Raw genomic sequence first — 19194 nt, 5'->3', positions numbered from 1 at the left:
GGGTTCAGTTCTGGGCCACTCCCAGGATGACATTGAGAGGCTAGAGCAGGGCCAGAGAAGAGCAGCAGAGATGGAGAGGAGCAACTGAGGGAGCTGGGGGTGTGCAGCCTGGAGAAGAGTTGGAGGAGGGAGACCTCATTGCTTTCTACAGCCCCCTGAAAGGAGGCTGAAGCCAGGTTGGGCTCTGCTCCCTAGGACAAAGTGACAGGACAAGAGGAAACAGCCTCAAGTTGCCGTTGGATTAGGTTGCATATAAGAAGAGTCTTCTCCCCTGGAAAAGATTCTCAAGGCCTGGCCCAGGCTCCCTGGGGAGGTGGTTCAATGCCCATCCCTGGTGATTTTTCCAAGAGGCAGAGCTGTGGTGCTGAGGGCCATGGCTCGGCCCCAACCAGGTAGAGAGTGGTTGGCCTGGATGATCTTGAAAGGCTTTTGCAGGCCAGACAGTTGTGTGGGAAGTGCCAGAGCAGGTGAGCTCAGTTCTTGCCCCCTCCAGCACAGGCAGAAGGCTGCAGGCTGCCTCTTGCTGTATTTCCTGGCCAGTCTGAGAGGGTTCCCAACAGCTCCTTGTGCCAGTCCTGCCATGAGAGCAGTGGCAAATCAGGATCTGGTCTGTGTCGCTGCTGCAGAGTAAAGCTGCAGCTGCTGCAGTGCAGAGTCCCTCAGCTCCTCCTGCAGCACATCAGCCCCTGGCACTCTGCAGCACCTTGGCTGGAGGTGTAACTCCTTTTTCAGGTGCCCCACACTGCACAGACAGGGGTGAAACTCAGGAGGAGAGAACAGAGCTGTTCTGAGTACTGAAAAATCCTTTATTCCCATGCCACCTTGGGTTTGCTGCCTTCTCAGTGTGAGCTGCTCCAAGTCTACAACTCACAAAATCAGACTGGTTTGGGTTGGAAGGGTCCTCAGAGATCATCCAGTTCTAAGCCTGGGCCATGGGCAGGGACATCTCCCACCATCACCGGTTGCTCAAGGCCTTGTCCAACCTGGCCTTGAAGAGCTCCAGATCTGAAACCAAGAGAGTTCAGGCCTGTTGTCCTCTGCAGAATCCGTGCAGCATAAGTAGGGCTTTCTTTTGCTACTGCTTGAGGGTTGCAGCTTGCTTGTGTCCGTGCTGACAGCAGAAAGAGCTGGCACTGGCTTTACCTCTGCACACAGCTGTGTGCTCAGTGCCTCTCCTGGGTGTCCAGAACTCCAGGTCACCTCATCACAAGGAGCAGAGAGATCCTGCTGGGCTGAAGATTCTGATTCTGCCCTGTTGGCCTAGTCTATAGAAAGAGCTGCAGGACAGATAGGTTTGGCTGCACGTCAGAAAGCAAAGTGCTGCTGCTGTGTGCTGGAAGCAGCTGCCATCTGATCCCAGCTTTATCTGCAAGGAGAAACAGGGACAGTCACAGCTGTGCCTCCTCAGAGGAAGAGGACAGTGGCATTCAAGTTCTGAGCTTCTGCTTCTGGTAAGAAGAACTGAGCATTCCTGACACTAGCAGTGCTTCTGCTGGGCACTCTGTGACCTAACCCAGTGCTGTGCAGCAGCAGCAGGCTGCAGCAGGTGGATTTTGAAGAGAAATCCCAAATCTCTCCCTCCTTCCTTTACCCTCTGCTTGGTCTGTTAACCCCTCAGTTAAGGTCTAGGCTTCAGGTTGCATGCCCAATGCTAGCACCCTGGCACTGCAGCCGGGATGGGTTCCCTCCCTCCAGCTTAACCCTTTTTCATTTCCTGTTGCCACCACACTTGGAGGTCACCTCAGGCTGGCACTGACAGAGGTGAGCTGTGATAGGCAGGATGCAGCAACAAGCAGAGTTCCACTCTCCTGCTCAATTCTGCCTGGGCAGACCACTCACAGCTAGCTCTGGGATAAGAGCCTCACCACAGGGCAAGACTCTCCACCCTGAAAGGATCATGGGTTGGGTTAGAAGAGACCTTCAACCACATCCAACCTGGCCTAAAACACCTGCAGGCCTCCACAACTTCCCCTGGGCAACCTGTTCCAGTACCTCACCACTGTGGTGGAGAAAGATTTCTTCCTCATATGCAGTCTAAATCCAGCTGCTTCCAGTTGGAAGCCATTGCCCCTGATTCTGTCCCTCCAGGCCTTTGTTCATCTCACCCACAGATGAAGTGACTGGGAAAGAAGCCAAAGCTATGGATGCAGGGGGTGGAAGAAGGCACCTACCGAGCTGAGCCTGGAAGAGGTGGTAGGTGTCTGGGTTACGGATGGTGGAAGCAATGTAGGCCTCAGGGGATTTGCCATCTGCTCTGCAAGTGGAGAGCTTTTCTAGCATCCCAATTAGGGCTACAATGATCTCTGGATCATAGATCACATCTGCAAAGGAGGGAAAACATTCCAGGGTTAGGAAGAATTGAACAAAAAGCAGAAGGAAAGCTCCAAACTCAAAAGTGTAGAAGATTTACCCAGCATCAGTTCAGGTTTTGTAGGCAGAGAAAATGTCTCTGTTTTTTGTGCTCTGTCCTCATCTCTGCACCAGCCTAAATCCACTCACAATCAGTACTGCTTTTTGTGAAGGAACTGGCAGGCACTGCCTCGAGCCCACAGTGAGGGAGCCACCAGAGCCACACTGGGCAAAATCTCTGTTGTAGAGGCTGACTGCAGAGGACTTGATGTGAACTGCAGCAGTTCTAATCTGGACTCGTTTGCTTGAGAGCAGAAACAGTGCTGAGAGGTAAAAACTGCTCACTGAGGGGGTGTCTCAGTTCTAATTTAAATTCCCAGAGACTCAAATATAGTTGATAGAACCAATAACAATTTATAGTGCCCTTCCCTCTTCCCCCTTCTTTCCCAGAAGAAAGGAATTAGGTGGAGAGAGAGGAAAGGTAAGCAGGCCCAAACAAATGATCTCACTGCGATTTTGGAAGTTAAAAGAAGAAAGGTTTAACAATAAATTAAAGGTATATGAGGTAGGGAAGGTACAGAGGTGCAGGGAAGGCAAAACAAGATACAAAATGTGTCAGTACAACCAGATTTGATGGCAGTGGGTTTGTCTGCCTCGTGGGTGATGGCCCCGGGGTGAAACAAAGGGAAGCAGGAGCAGGATGGTGATGCCGGTAAGCAGAGGCAGGGAGCACAGAGAGAGAGAACAGGCAGTCCCCCTGTTTTTTTGTGGCTTTTTAGACAGGAAGGGGGAGTGGGCTAACCATCACCTCTTAGGTTCAGACCCAGCCCTGGGGAGGGGTCAAGACCACCTAGGGTTACCCCCCCTGGAGCGTTAACCCTGTACAGGGGGGCAAGGCATCAGCCTCAGCCAGCAGCAGTGGGATTCTGACAGGTGCCAGAACCACAGATGGTAGGAGCTGGAAAGGACCTCCAGAGATGATCCAGTCCAACCCCCCTGCCAGAACAGGATCACCCAGGGCAGGTCACGTAGGAACACACCCAGGTGGGTGTTGAACTCTCCAGAGGAGACTCCACAGCCTCTCTGGGCAGCCTGCTCCAGGCCTCCAACACCCTCACAACAAAGAACTTTCTGCTCCTGCTCAGTGCTCAGCGAGGCAGAGGCAGGAGGCTCAGGTACCTGCTGCAATGATTACATCAGGCTGAAGGTCCAGCAGCTGCCTTTGTGTGACTGAGCCCCAGTCAAGTTCTGCAACCATCACTTGTGGCACCTGACAACTTGTTCCTGCAGCCCCCTGGCCCTGAGACTCCCCTTGGATGCAAGGAGCAGAGTCAGGCCCAAGGGTGAAGCCATTCAAGAGGATGTTTTGTGTCAGCTGGTGGAGGACACAGGGGTGGCAGTCACTGAAGATGTATCTCTTGGGCCTGCAGGTTTTACAGATGGCAATACCAGTGAAGCCCACCCCACATCCTAGTTCCAAGATGGTCCTGAGGGCAAGGGAGTAATAGAAGTGCTTGTTAGGACTCTACACAGAGGCAAGAAATCAAAACATTCCAAGGAAACAGAATCATAGAACTGAGGAATCATTAAGGCTGGACAAGACTTTTCAGATCATCCAGTACAACCCTTAACCCAGTGTGACGGTTTGGGGGTTACCCCGCCCCCCCCACACTTTTGAATTTGCCCCAGCTAACTCAGACGGACCCTGGGAATATAGATGAAGCAATTTATTTACAGCTAGCAGAATTTACAAGCAGCTATTTACAATATATACAGTTATATACAATTATATACAGTTATATACAAAGGATAAACAATACAAAAGCACAACTCCCCTCCCAGAAACCTGAGTCCCCAGGAGGGGCTCTCAAACCACCCCAACACCTCCCCCCGGCCCTCTCAACCTTACCCCAGTTCTCAGGAAGAAAAGAGGTGCAGCCAAGAGGTTAGGGAGCAAGGTTAGTAGGAGCAGGGTTAATGAGATGTGACCAGGTCTAAGGCAAAAGCAAGAGTGAGAAACAAAATGGAGAAAAAAGTCTTTCTTCTTCCCAGAGTTCTCAGCGTGACTGTGAGAGAAGTAGACACAATTGTTTTTCATTTCACTGCCTGTTATCTAGTTCTTTTACCAAAACATCCCAGCTTGCTTCAAACTAGCACAATCCACCCCTGTCTACTTCGCTCAGAGTATCGCTGAGAATTATCCAATCTAATCTAAACCAATATTTACACTAAAACAATATATACAAGTTCAGTTCACACTTCAATCAGATGTAGGTGATTCAAAAGCTCAGAACAGGGACTCCCAGGTGATGTTGGGTTCGTGCTCACGTACTGTAGATTCTATCGTAGATTCTCTCAGTGTTGGGCGCCGATGTTACCTAGAACAGAAAAACTCCTAACAGCTTGAATTTAAACTCTCTCAGCTAAGGTTAAATTTCTCTGTGGAATACACTGGATTTCACCATTCTCCTGCATTACCCAGTATGTATGACCAGGACCTTCAGCAGAAACCACCCCTCGGACAGGTTTCCCTTCGCCCGAAGGAGAAAATACCCAAACAGTTTTCCCTAACAGATTCTTCTCACGTACAACAGGAACTTTATCACCGTCTACTTTTTGGACTAAATCTGATTGTGCAGGTCCTGCTCTGTTTACTGAACCTCTACTATTTACCAACCAGGTAGCTTCTGCTAAATGTTTGTCCCAGTTTTTCAGAGTTCCACCCCCCATGGCTTTTAGGGTGGTTTTCAGCAAACTGTTGTAGCGTTCAATCTTCCCTGAAGCTGGTGCATAGTAGGGTATGTGATAGATCCATTCAATACCATGCTCTTTGGCCCAATTTTTCACAAGATTGTTCTTGAAATGAGTACCATTGTCTGACTCGATTCTCTCTGGAGTTCCATGTCTCCACAAGATTTGTCTCTCCAAACCAACAATGGTGTTACGTGCAGTAGCATGTGGAATTGGATAGGTTTCCAACCATCCAGTGCTGGCTTCTACCATCGTTAGCACATACTGCTTGCCAGAACGAGATCGAGGTAAAGAGATGTAGTCAATCTGCCAGGCTTCTCCATACTTGTACTTTGACCATCTCTCACCATACCATAAGGGCTTGATTCGCTTAGCCTGCTTAATAGCAGCACAAATGTCACAGTCATAGATGACTTGGGTGATAGCGTCCATGGACAAGTCAATTGACCTATCACGAGCCCATCGGTATGTTCCATCTCTGCCTTGATGTCCAGATGAGTCATGGGCCCACCGAGCTAAGAACAGCTCACCTCGGTGTTTCCAATCAAGGTCAATGTCAAGTTCAGAGTTGGTATCAACTTGAGAAATCTTAGCAGCTTGGTCTGCCTTCTGGTTATGTTGATGTTCCTCAGTTGCTCTGCTCTTAGGCATGTGTGCATCTACGTGCCGCACCTTCACTGGAGTTCTCTCCAGCCGTGCATCAATGTCCTGCCATAGATCAGCACACCAAATAGGCTTTCCTTTCCTCTGCCAACCATTCTTCTTCCAGTCCTTCAGCCAACCCCATAGAGCATTGGCTACCATCCACGAGTCGGTGTAGAGGTAAAGGATAGGCCAATTCTCACGTTCAGCCACATCAAGAGCAAGTTGAACAGCTTTTACCTCAGCAAACTGACTGGATTCTCCTTCGCCATCTTTCGTTTCGGTAACTCTCCTGGTTGGACTCCAAACTGCTGACTTCCATATTCGCTTGTTCCCAACAAGACGACAGGAACCATCTGTGAACAAAGCATAGTTCTTTTCCTGATCAGAGAGATCACCATAGGGAGGAGCTTCCTCAGCACGAGTTATTTTCTCCTCTGGAGGTTTGGAACAGTCTGTGCCTTCCGGCCAGTTGGTGATCACCTCCACCAAACCAGGTCGGTCAAGATTACCCATTCGTGCTCGTTGGGTTATCAAAGCCATCCATTTAGACCAGGTTGCATCTGTGGCATGATGCGGTGATGAACCTTTGCCCTTGAACATCCAGTTTAGAACTGGCAGTCTAGGAGCTAAAAGCAATTGTGACTCAGTTCCAATCACTTCAGAAGCTGCTTTCACTCCCTCATAGGCTGCTAGAATCTCTTTCTCTGTTGCAGTGTAATTTGTCTCTGAACCTCTGTAACAACGTCCCCAGAAACCAAGTGGACGACCACGTGTCTCATTTGGAGCTCTCTGCCAAAGACTCCAAGTTGGACCATTGTCACTGGCAGCCGTGTACAGAATGTTCTTAATGTCCGGACCAGATCTCACAGGACCCAAGCCCACTGCATGGACTACTTCTCGTTTGATTTGATCAAAGGCTGCTTGTTGTTCAGGTCCCCACTCGAAATTGTTTCTCTTTCGAGTCACATCATGCAGAGGTTTGACAATCTGACTGAAACCAGGAATGTGTAGTCTCCAAAATCCCACCACACCAAGGAAAGAAAGCGTGTCCTTCTTACTGGTGGGAACTGCCATGGTAGAGACTTTGTTGATCACATCCTGTGGAATGTAACGGCGACCATCCTGCCACCGCACTCCCAGAAACTGAATTTCTTTGGCAGGTCCTTTGACCTTGTCTCTCTTAATGGCAAAACCTGCTTGCAACAGAATGTCAATGATTTTGTTACCTTTCTCGAAGACTTCCTCAGCAGTTTGGCCCCACACAATGATGTCGTCGATGTACTGGATGTGCTCTGGAGCTTTACCTTTCTCCAGTGCATTGTGGATGACTGAGTGACAGATGGTTGAGCTGTGTTTCCACCCCTGAGGCAAACGATTGAACTGGTACTGGATTCCTCTCCAGGTGAATGCAAACTGAGGCCTGCACTCCTTTGCTATGGGAATAGAGAAGAAAGCATTAGCAATGTCTATGGTTGCATACCATTTAGCCTTCTTCGATTCCAGCTCGTACTGGAGTTCCAGCATGTCTGGCACAGCTGCACTCATGGGTGGCGTCACCTCGTTGAGGGCACGAAAGTCAACTGTGAGTCTCCAGTCGCCCGTAGGTTTACGCACAGGCCAGATGGGACTGTTGAAAGGTGAATGAGCTTTCTCGATGACAGCCTGACTCTCCAATTGACGAATCAGCTGATGAATGGGCAACAAAGAGTCACGGTTAGTTCTGTACTGCCTATGATGAACAGTTTGAGTTGCAATTGGCACTTCCAGGTCCTCTATGTCATGATGTCCTACAACTGCAGATTCATCAGAAAGTTCAGGTCTAATAGACAATTTCAATTTATCATCCTCAATCTCTACAGATGCTATTCCAAAAGCCCATTTATGACCCTTAGGATCTTTGAAACAACCTTGTCTCAAAAAGTCAATTCCCAGAATGCAAGGCGCATCAGGACCAGTTACAATAGTATGTTTCTTCCACTCTTTACCAGTTAAACTGATCTCAGCCTGTATCTTAGTTAACTCTTGAGATCCACCAGTGATTCCAAAGATAGAAATGGACTCTGTCCCTTTGCAATTAGATGGCAATAAAGTACACTGAGCACCTGTGTCAACTAAAGCCCTGTATTTCCGAACTCTTGAACTGCCAGGCCACCTAATGAATACATTCCAATAGATTCGGTTCTCTCCACTATCCCTTTCCTCCTCCTGGCTGGAGGCAGGGCACCCCTAATGCTGAACATGGCATGTGGGGTGTACACAGTGATTGGTGTTGTTGTGAGAGGAACTGCAACTGTTGGAACAATTGCAGTTGCTCTTAGGAGCTGAAGAAGTGACAGCTACTTTTCGGGCATTACTGCCTCTGTTTCTGCCACTCTGCAGATCCCTGACCCTCTTTGAAAGAGCTGAAGTAGGTTTACCATCCCATTTGTTCATGTTCTCACCGTATTTGTCACGCAGAAGTATCCACAGTGACGCACGTGATTGCTGCTGTCTAGGTGGAATTTGTCTCCTCCTGGGCTGGAATTGCCTTGTAGGAGGTGGGCGTCTGTTCCTGACTGCAGAAACATGCACCCATTCAGATGATGCAGGAACGGTATCCTTTACCAGATTTTTGAAATCCTCCTTCAGTTCTTTCATGCCATTTCTAATGCCATTCTCAATACCTTCCTTAAGCTCTGTAGTCATAGTCTTTATGGCACAGATTATACCAGAATGGGACAAGCTGTCCTCAATCTGCCTGAGCTGGTCAGTGAATTCACCAACAGTGAAAGATCTTCCATTATCACTCCTTGCTAGGAATTTGCTGGCCAAGATGTTAGCATAGGATGAAGGAGCAAGCTTAATCAGCTTCTTCATGAGACCTGTTCCCAAAGGAATATCGTCAGGCTCATGAGTGCCATGATCTCCATAAAGCACTTCCTTCACAGCAAACTCCTTCAGAAGCTTAATTCCCTGCTCAACAGTGTTCCACTTCTTGGCAGCCCATGGCAAATCATCTCGGGAAGGATATCTCATAGCCACAGCCAACAGAAGGCGTGTCCACAAGCTAACCCTACCAAGAGGACTTGCTAGGTGTTTGTCCACTCCACTCTCCTTAGTGAGTGGTCCCAGTTGCTTGGCAGACTTGTCTCCTACCTGCAGGGCATTAGCACCAATGCCACGGCATCTCACTAGCCAGCTTAAGATTGGCTCACCTGATTCTCTTGTGTATTCCTTCCTAACTTCCCTGACCTCTCTGAGTGGATCCTTGGAGCCTTGGATGTCATCTTCCTCCTCCTCTTCCTGTTGTTCTGGTGGTGCCAGGCCTAACACAATCTTCCTCATAGCATTCCTAAACTCATTGGAACCATCCTCTCTCCTGGCAGCCAACCTCCCAGCACTCCTCTCACTTGAGTATTGTTGTCTCAGCACATCTACAAGGTCTCGCAGACTAACTGCCTCCTCCTCCTCCTCTTGCTGCTGATCACCAGAGGTCCCCTGTCTTACATCCTCCTGCGAACCACTCTTTGTCTTAGCTTTTGCCTTAGCAGGTGCCAGAAAGGCCTGAGCAGCAACAGACTTGGATGTGTCTGCTGGAGGGTTTGAATCTTTAGGAGTCTGACTTGGAGGGTTTGAATCCTTAGGGGTCTGACCTGGAGCTTGTGAGCTCAGATCTGCCTTGCTTTTAACAGGAGGATTTTGGTTCTGGTCTGCTGGCTGGGGGTTCAAATTGGCTGAACTGGTGTCATTAGGATTTGGACTGACTGGGCTAGCGTTACCAGCACTAGTAGTATTATTAACATTAGTGGGATTATTTGCCTGTCCTCCTGGGATGCCTGCCAACCCTGACTTGTTTTCATTTTTGCTAGGAACATTCTGATTTTGGGTATTTGCCTGTGCTCCTGAGGCTCCTGCTGAACTCTGTGGCTTGTTTTGGTTATCCTTATCATTGTTTACGTTAGTGGCGGGAACGCTGGCTGTGTTCCCAGAACCTACAGAGGAGGGTGGAGAGGCTGGCATGGGGGAAGCCGATAACTGTGTTCCCTTGTTTTGCTGTGAAAGAGACTGCTTCTGAGACACAGAAATTTTCCTAGCTTTTACAGAAGCTGGTTTTGAATTTTTCACCAATAATGCCAAAATTAATATGAATATTAAAATCATGAGGCAAATATTAAAAACTGTGAGAAGAAAAACAGTTTTACAAGAGCATGTGCCTATACAAACAGTTGGAATTCCTGTCTTAGGCTGAATAACTCTCATTAGAGCCATATTTAAAGCAGAATTTCCATTGATTGTCACATTATTGACCAGAGCTCCTGTAATGTCCTTGGTAATATTCTCAGAGATATTAAAACCAGCATAACCAAGAATAAAATCACCCCAGCTCCAGAACATGTTTGAAAGCTTAACTTTAGCCTTCTTATAAGCCAGATCAATGAAATAAGCAACAATTTGACCTTTTAACCAACTAAATACCAAGAAAACAAAACCAGACCAGAGCAATGCACCAACCAAATACAATAGCTGCTTGATTAGCTTCATCTTAATTCCCAGAGCTAATTTCCACTCACTGAAATATCTAGCCCCACGTTGGGCGCCAATTACAAATGTGACGGTTTGGGGGTTACCCCGCCCCCCCCACACTTTTGAATTTGCCCCAGCTAACTCAGACGGACCCTGGGAATATAGATGAAGCAATTTATTTACAGCTAGCAGAATTTACAAGCAGCTATTTACAATATATACAGTTATATACAATTATATACAGTTATATACAAAGGATAAACAATACAAAAGCACAACTCCCCTCCCAGAAACCTGAGTCCCCAGGAGGGGCTCTCAAACCACCCCAACACCTCCCCCCGGCCCTCTCAACCTTACCCCAGTTCTCAGGAAGAAAAGAGGTGCAGCCAAGAGGTTAGGGAGCAAGGTTAGTAGGAGCAGGGTTAATGAGATGTGACCAGGTCTAAGGCAAAAGCAAGAGTGAGAAACAAAATGGAGAAAAAAGTCTTTCTTCTTCCCAGAGTTCTCAGCGTGACTGTGAGAGAAGTAGACACAATTGTTTTTCATTTCACTGCCTGTTATCTAGTTCTTTTACTAAAACATCCCAGCTTGCTTCAAACTAGCACACCCAGCACTGAACTATGGCCCTCAGCACAGCTTTGAAACCCCTCCAGGTCTGGGGACTCCACCACTGAAGGAATTGTTCCTCATGGCCAACCTAAACCCCTCCCCAGCTCTGTTGCCCTTCTCTGGACCTTCTCCAGCTCCTCAATGTCCTTCTGGGAGTGAGGAGCACTGACTCCAGCACTCAAGCTGTGGCCTCCCCAGTGCCCAGGGCAGGGGCACAATCCCAGCCCTGCTCCTGCTGTCCACACCATTGCTGATCCAGGCCAGGCTGCTCCTGGCCTCCTTGTCCACCTGGGCACACCCTGGCTCATCTTCAGCTGCTGCCAATGAGCACCTTCAGGCCCTTTTCTGCTGGGCAGCTTTCCAGCCACTCTGCCTCAAGTCTTCCTGGAGTTGCTGTGACCCAAGGGCAGGACTCAGCACTTGGCCTTGTTGAACCTCATCCCAATGGCCTCAGCCCATGGCTGCAGCCTGGCCAGAACCCTCTGCAGAGTCTCTTGCCCTGCAGCAGATCAACAAATACCTAAGTTCAGCTCAGTTACAGACTGACTCAGTGATTTGAGCAAACCATCTGCAAGTTCATCTGGGAGAGCTGCTGAAGATTGAAGCTGCTTTTGTGAGGAGCGAAATGAATGACCTGAAATGCTGCTTTTGGGACATCTCCCCCCAGGTAGGTCAGATACATCCCCACCTGGAGTCCCTCAGCATGGATGAAGCCTTGAGCAACTTGGGCTGGTTGGAGGTGTCTCTGTCCATGGGAGGTGTCCCTGTCCAGGGCAGGGGGTTGGAGATGAATGATCTTGACGGTCCCCTCCCACCCCCTCTGATTGTGTGAATCTCTGAGCTGAGCTGTAGAGCTCACTGACAGTGTGATCAGAACCACGCTTCCCCCCGTGTCCTCTGCTGCTGCCATTACCTGTTGGTGAAGAGCACAGAGTTCTCCACTGCCCACTCAGCCAGGTGAAGAGCAGCATCCCAGGTCACCAGCCCTGTGGTCCCTCCAGATACTATGGCCAGGCTTTCAGAAAGGGTGACAGATTCCCCCGTGGGCTGGAGAGGACAGGAGAAGAGAGAGATGGAGCAGCACTGACAGGCTGGAACCCTGCAAAGGGGTAGAGAGCACTGTGGGGGGCTGCTTTAAAGCCAATTATTGCATAGCTCAGTGGTTTGTGCTCACCAAGATGTAGCTCTTGTAACAAGCAGGACATTCCTCTTCCCTTAGGAGCTCTGCCAGGGTCTCGTAGAGCTCATCCAGGGGCTCAGCTGCTGTGGCTTCGTGCTGAGAAACAAAATACAGGGTAGGGTTGGCATCAAATTGTTGGTCACTGTTCAGTGTCTTCATAAACCTGGATGAAGGCAGTGTCCCCTCAGCCAGTTTGCTGATGGTGCTAACCTGACAGAGGTGCCTGACACCTCCTCAGGCTGTGCTGATATCCAGTGAGACCTGGCCAGGATGAGAGCTGGGCAGAGAGAACCTCATGAAGTTAAAGGAGGGCAAGTGCAAGGTCCTGCCCCTGGGGAGGAACAACCTCCCCATATGTGTCACGCAGAAGTATCCACAGTGACACAGTGGCCAAGAAGGCCAACAGTGTTCGGGGGGGCATGAAGAAGAGTGTGGGCAACAGGGCAAGGGAGGTTCTTCTCTCTTTCCTCTGCTCTAGGGAGGCCACATCTGGAGCCTTGAGTCCAGCTCTGAGTTCCCCAGTTCAGGAGAGATAGAGAACTGCTGGAGAGAGTCCAGGGCAGGCTGCAAAGCTGCTGAGGGGCCTGGAGCAGCTCTGGGAGGAGCAAAGGCTGAGAGCCCTGGGGCTGAGAGCCTGCAGAAGAGCAGCCCCAGAGGGCATCTGAGCAATGCTCAGCAAGAGCTAAAGGAGCTGTGGGGGGCAAGAGGCTGGGGCCAGGCTCTTGTCAGTGGTGCCCAAGGACAGCACAAGGGGCAAGGGGCACAAAGTGGCACTCAGGAGGTTGCAGCTGAGCAGGAGGAGAAAGTTGTTTGTTGTGAGGGTGCTGGAGGCCTGGAGCAGGCTGCCCAGAGAGGCTGTGGAGTATCCTTGTGTGGAGAGCTTCCAAGGCCAGCTGGGCACTGTGCTCCTGGACAAGCTACTATGGGTGCCCTGCTTTGGCAGAAGCTTTGGATGGGTGATCTCCAGAGGTGCTTGTGCTGGGACTCTGGGACCCTCTCATGGAACAGCAAAGGCACATACAAGCAGCCCAAGCTGAACACCTCATTGGCCATAACATTTTACCCCAAGTGTTATTGTTAACAGAAACAGTCCAGCTTGGCTCTTGGTGTAACAGTGAGGAAATCAAAGCTGCAGGCAAGAGGAGAAGCAAGCACCAACCTTCCTGATGAGCTGGGTGAGGAAGCACTGTCTGTACTTGCTGGAAGGGGGATATTTAACACACAGAGGGTGCAGGACGGTCTGAAACAGGAGGACAAGAAGAGCAACTGAGAGTAGTTCCCAAGAGAAGGGGAAGAGGAAGCCCCAGGAGCCATTACCAGGCTCTTTGTGCCACGAAAATTGGTGACTTTGGATCTTCTTGTTAGCTTACAGAGCTGCTGCAGCAAGTGTGGGCTTCGTTCTTTGTAGAGCCAACAGCAAGCGGAGAGAGTTCACCGAGCTCCGCTTTACTTTGCACTTCCCTCTCGGCTCTGGGTTGCCACCGGCTCTGGGACCTCCCATCCACAGGCACAGCCTGGGCACCTCGAGGACTGACACATCTCAAAAGCCACTGGGCTTTCCTTAGGGACTGGGACATCCCCAGGGACCGGGTGCTCCCTGTCCTCCCCCAGGGACTGGGGCTCCCTTTTCCCTCCCCCGGGGACTGGGGGCTCCTCCATCTCGACCATCGGCACACCCAAGACACAAGGCCAGCTGGGCTGACAGGCAGATGTCCATGCCCAAGCACACGGCTCTCAATACTGACACTGAGAACCGGCTCACAGGAGAAGGAAATTCGCCGTCGTGCTGGGCACAAAGTCATTTACCTCAGTAATCGGGAGCAAGACCCAGCAGCTGCTTTGGTGACCCCAGGCCACCTCCCTTACCTTGTGCAGAACATCCAGCAGCAAGGAGGAGTCCGGTGAAGCCCGCAGGTGTTGTTCCAGCTCCTGAAAGGCACGAAACAAAGCTAAGCCCCTGCCTGCCGCGGCACCAGCGCCCGAGCCCGGCCGCCCGCACCCCCGTACCGGCCAGGGGAAGGAGCGGAGCTGCCGAGCTGCAAGGAAGCGGCGCTGGAAGCGGAGCACCAGGTCCGGCTCGGCCATGGCCACGGGCCCGGCAGGCCGCGCATCCCCGGCCTCGCCTGGGCGCCGCGGCGGGAGGGAGGAGCTGGGCGAGACTGAGCGGTGCCCGCTCCGCGCTGGGGCGGCCCCGGGCCGAGCCGGACCTCGCGGTGCCCGCTCCGCGCCGGGGCGGCCCCGGGCTCAGGCAGGCGGCCCCGGGCTCAGGCAGGCGGCCCCGCAGGGACACGCCGGTCCCGGCCCACCGCCGCGCACCCTGGTGGCGTCACCGCCGTGCGCCGCGGCGAAGGACACGGCGCTCCCCGCCACACAGACCCAGGGCGGGTCTCACTGGCGTCGGCGAAGCCATGAGCGGCTACACCGAAGACGAGAAGCTGCGGCTGCAGCAGCTCCGCGCCCTGCGGCGCCGCTGGCTGCGGGACCAGGAGCTGAGCGAGCGGGAGCCCGTCCTGCCGCCCCGCAAGCTGGGCCCGGTGGCCTCCTTCTGGGAGCGCTTCCTGCAGCCCGGGGGGTTCTGGCGGCAGCAGGTCAGCGCGGGGTGAACGGGGGGGAGCGGCGCAAGGGCTCAGTCCCGCCGGCCGAGCCTGCCTGACGCTATCTCTGTGCCCCGAAGGTCTACAAGGTCTGCAACACCAGCGGCTTCATCGTGACACGGGTCCTGATCCCCGCCTGGATCATCGCCTACTACCTGAAGTACCACGCCATGGTGAGGCCCTGGAGGGAAGCGGGGACCGGGGGCTGCAGGGGAGCGATGGACGCGGAGGGTAAAGCCTGGAAGAAGCTCTCCTGTAGAGAGAGGTGTTGATGACACCGGCGGTGTCGTAAGGGACGTGCAGGCCGAGCGCCTGCTGCAGCCCATGGCCCATTCGCAGCCTGTTTCTCCTTGCTGCAGGGGCACAAGCAGACCTTCTGTTGTGACCTGCTGCCGCCCGGCTCCCTCCTGGCAGCTGTAAAGCTGTGCTTTACCGTTTGCTTTCCGGGAGCACGCTGGGGCGGGCATGGGGAATAGGCAGTGCAGGGGTGATGGGGACAGACCTTCTGCAGCCTCGGCTGGCTCGGGAGGTGTCATCTGATTAGCCTCAGGCACTTAGGTAGCGGCAAGAAGCTGGTGTGGTGAGCCTTGTGGTCAGTGAGGTTGTTGCAGAAGGGTTGTGTGCCTCTGAGAGTAACAGCCTTTCCGTCTCTCCCTCTGCCTGCAGAAGACCCCACACGGTGTCGTTCTGTCCAATCCAGCCATCTTCCCGGTAAGGCTCTCTGCGTCCCCGGTGTATCCTCCAGCAGGCAGGAAGCGGGTGGCAGTGGGGAGAGAGGCAGCTCGGTGCGGGGAGAATCTCTGGAAGGATGAGCTTGGTGCCACCGAGCTGCACAGCTCATCACTCCTGAGCAGTTTTCCTCTTGCCCTGAGGGCAGAGGGTCCCTCTCTGAGTGGTGCCTCCCTCTGGAGCAGCAGATGTGAGCTCCTGGCAGGGAACCCGGAGCGGGGGAAACACTAAGCTTGCCTGATGGGACACAAATTGCAGTGCAGTACCAGCAGCTTTGGGAAGGGATTTTGGGGCACTAGAGCCTCTCTGTGAAAGTGTCACCATGAATTGCTGCGGTGACAGAGGGGAGGTTCTGCTTCTCCAGCTGACAGGAGCAGTGGTTGGCAGGAGTCCTGAGGGCTTTGGTCCTGAGTGGGTCCCTTCTGGTCCCAGCTGTCCCTGAGGGTCATTCCCTCCACATTGAGGTGTCCTCAGAGAGATAAAGCCACAACTCCTCAGCTTGGGATGAGCTTCCTGAAGTAGAGAGTGTCAGACTGGAGGATCTTGACTGTCTTCAGGCTGCTTCTGAAGCTCCTGGGCAAATATTCTCACGGTGTAGCTCTGCTGTGGCTCCCAGTTCCATATTTTTACTGCTGGGTTTTTTTTGCACAACACCTGCCCAACACTGCTTTATCTACAGCAAAAGAATGCCAAGCTCCCTGTCAACTGCTCAGCAACAGGCTGGAGGTCAAGCTGGGTCTGACTTCAGCCTAACTCACTTGGGTCAGGTCAGCTCAGCAGGCCAAGGAAGTGCCTGGAGCTGGAACAAGCAGCAGTTGGGCATCAGGTTGGGTTTTGAGGAATAATATGGGCTGTGGTTGGGGGAGACCTCTGGAGATCATCCAGGCCAACCCCCTGCCAAAGCAAGGCACCCACAGCAGCTTGCCCAGCAGCACAGTGCCCAGCTGCCCTTGGAAGCTCTCCACACAAGGACACTCCACAGCCTCTCTGAGCAGCCTGCTCCAGGCCTCCAGCACCCTCACAACAAACAACTCCTCCTGCTCAGATGGACCTCCTGGCTGCCACTTTGTGCCCCGTGCCTCTTGTCCTGTCTCTGGGCACCACTGACAAGAGTCTGGCCCCACAGCTCCTTTAGCTCTTGCTGAGCACTGCTCAGATCCCTTCTGGGGCTGCTCTTCTCCAGGCTGGGCACTGCCAGGGCTCAGCTTCTCCTGTGGAAGCAGCTGAGAGCTGTGGGGCTGGGCACTGGTTCCCAGCTCTGCTGAAGCTGCTTGTGCAGAGCTGCAGGTGCAGTGCCCACTTCTCACAGCAGATCATCTCCAGTCATTTGGCTGCTGTCCTGTGGCTGAGCAGAAGGGGTGAAGCAAGGACAGGCTCGGGCTGGCTTGGCTGAGGTGCTGTGGGCAGTGCTGAGGGAGCTGAGGCTCGGCGGCAGCTGGAAGTGGAGGCAGTGACAGCACAGTTGGGCTTGGGGGGTGAGCCTGGGTGTGGGAGGAAATGCTGACCATGTGCTCCCCTTCCCTCAGGGGGACAGGATTTTGGAGACAGGAGAAGTCAGGCCAGGCCTGAAAGAAGACCCCCACGAGCACCACTGATGGCCCAGCGCTGGCGTCCTGCTGTGGTGAACAAGGCAACAGCAGCTTGATAAAAGAGTCCTGCCTCTGCCTCACCTCGGCTCCTCTCTCCTTCAGTGCCCTCTCACCCCACACAATCCCTGCTGCTGCTCACGTGGGGCTTTCTTTTGCCTCTAGTGAGCTTCAGTGTTCAGTCTTAGAGAATGGTTTGGGCTGGAAAATGCCTTCAAGAGCATCCAGTGCAGCCAGCAACCCAGCACCGCCATGGTCACCAAACCCTGGCCCCAAGTGCCATGGCCACACCTTTCTGGAACACCTCCAGGCATGGGGACTCCACCACCTCCCTGGGCAGCCTGTGCCAGTCCCTGACCACTCTGTCAGCAGAGAAATTTTTCCTCCTCTCCAACCCAACCCCCCCCGGCACAATTTCAGGCCATTGCCTCTTGTCCTATCACCTGAGACTAGGGAGCAGAGCCCAACCCCCAGCTGGCTGCAGCCTCAGGGAGCTGTAGAGAGCAATGAGGTCTCCCTCAGCCTCCTCCAGGCTAAACCACCCCACGTCCCTTAGCTGCTCCTCACCAGCCCTGTTCTCAGTTGATCTCCAAACCCCTTCTCTGGCCTGGCAGGCCCTGGCAGCAGGGCAGCCCCTGCAGGTCCTGTGGATGGTGTGGTGTGCTCCAGGGGCGTCACACTCAGCTCCTGCAGGCACCACCAGGGCTGTCCTTCCCATCTAGAAAACCCTCCTCCACCCAGCACTTCTGAGAGAGACTCCAGGGACAGTTCAGCTTCCAACAATGTCCTCCCACTGCTCTGCTGAGTCAGGGTAGCAGCAATGGTACTGCTGCCCCAAATTCTTTAGTCTTTACCCTCCAGCACTTCCTGCTCTGCCAGCAGCCCTTTCCGAGTTGGGCTTTTCCTGGCTCCCTGTACCTAGGGTGCTTTGGATTGGGGAAAAGTGGCCTCTTGGTGAGCAGGGAGCTGCTGATCCCTCTGGATCCCTTCCAGCTCTGGATGTTTGATGACTGGAAGTATTCTGGTGGCTGCTTTGGGGATGGAAATGCAGCAGCAATGCAAAGGGTAATGTGAGGTGCAGAACCCCAAGGTTGGAAGGCACCTCTGGAGATCATCCAGTCCAAACCCAGAGGCACCTTGCCCAGCTGGTTCCAGAAGCCCCTGACGACCTCACGCTGTGAGCTGCAGTGTTTGTGAGGTCAAGGGCCCAGGCAGAAACCCTCTTGCTGTACCAGGAGACAGCCAGACTCCATGGCCAACGCAGGGCTGAAAGTTCTGCAGTCAGAGGAGCTGAGGGCAGCTATGGACCCTGCCTCAGGGAGCCACACTCAGCCCCCAGCCCCCAGGGCCCTTCCCGAGCCAGGCACTGTCCTCCGGTAACAGCTCAGCAGGGGGGCAGCTGTGGGTTTGAGGGGGCTGGAGGGTCCTGGGGCCATCACTGGAAGGCTCTGGAGGGGGACACTGAGAAGCTTGAGGGCTCCCAGGGAAGCTGGAGGGTCGATGGGGGTGGTGAGGGGCTCTGGAGAAAGAGTCGTGGGGGGGAGACTGGGGAGGTGTTGGGGGCTGTGAGTGGTGATGGGGGAGAAGGGTTGACAGAGGGGCTGTGGGAACTCCAGAGGCAGGCTGAGGTCTGGGTGGCTGTGGGGCGGCTGTCCCACGGCTGTGCTGGGGGTCCCTGTCACTCCCTCTGCCCCATGGGGGGTCAGTGCCCTCAGCAGTGACTCCCCCAGCTGTCCTGCCCCTGGCAGCTGCAGCCTGAGACGAAGCTCTGCCTCCACCAACCTGCTGCTGCTCAGCCTGGCTGAGCCCATGGGCAAGGGGACTCTGCCAGCCCCACACCCACACAAGGACACCCCTCAGCCCACTGGTGAGTGCCCCCTGGGGCTGCCCTGACACCCCCACCCCACTGATCAAGAGGCTGCTTGGGGTACTCCACATCTCCAAGGCCTTCCACAGGCTTCTTGTGAGGAGCTGGGGGCTGTGACATCTTCTGGAGGTGCCTGGTACACCCAGCTTGCCCTGAGGAAGCCCTCACTTCTCCTCTGCTGAGAGCCCCACCCCAGCACTACAGGGTGATCAGAGTCCCATGGGCACCCCCACAGCTCCAGAACTCCTGGAGCCACCCCTGCTCTCCCCTGTCCCTACCATCTGACCCCCAGGGGGCTGTTACAGGCCACAGGCTCAGTCCCAAGCCTCAAGGACTGCTGGGGGTGGGGTCGCCTAGGACCACCTGGATGTTTTGGAACAG

General features: G+C 53.4%; 2 protein-coding genes across 3 annotated transcripts; one reads left to right on the top strand and one right to left on the bottom strand.

The window, feature by feature from the left end:
- Positions 1-218: 218 nt before the first annotated feature.
- Positions 219-14474, bottom strand: EEF2KMT (eukaryotic elongation factor 2 lysine methyltransferase). 2 transcript variants are annotated; one of them, XM_064153160.1, is made up of 8 exons: positions 14045-14271; positions 13904-13966; positions 13197-13277; positions 12032-12133; positions 11771-11904; positions 3529-3836; positions 2172-2321; positions 786-1366 (listed from the first exon to the last, which is right to left on the bottom strand). In XM_064153160.1, exons 1-8 carry the CDS (start codon positions 14120-14122, stop codon positions 1266-1268), a joined length of 1017 nt encoding a protein of 338 aa, XP_064009230.1. In that variant the 5' UTR covers positions 14123-14271; the 3' UTR covers positions 786-1265. The 2 variants fall into 2 exon arrangements, with proteins under 2 accessions (XP_064009229.1, XP_064009230.1); XM_064153159.1 differs by having other exon boundaries at positions 219-1366; positions 13904-14474.
- On the top strand, positions 14350-17029 carry NDUFB6 (NADH:ubiquinone oxidoreductase subunit B6). Its single transcript, XM_064153161.1, has 4 exons — positions 14350-14625; positions 14712-14804; positions 15298-15342; positions 16887-17029. The coding sequence occupies exons 1-4, from the start codon at positions 14446-14448 to the stop codon at positions 16953-16955; spliced, it is 387 nt and encodes a 128-aa protein (XP_064009231.1). The 5' UTR covers positions 14350-14445; the 3' UTR covers positions 16956-17029.
- The last annotated feature ends 2165 nt before the right edge of the window (positions 17030-19194 follow it).

This window comes from Pogoniulus pusillus, chromosome 13, assembly GCF_015220805.1.
Source record: "Pogoniulus pusillus isolate bPogPus1 chromosome 13, bPogPus1.pri, whole genome shotgun sequence".
In the NCBI taxonomy this organism is placed as follows: Eukaryota; Metazoa; Chordata; class Aves; order Piciformes; family Lybiidae; genus Pogoniulus; species Pogoniulus pusillus.
This window is presented reverse-complemented; position numbering and strand designations above follow the sequence as displayed.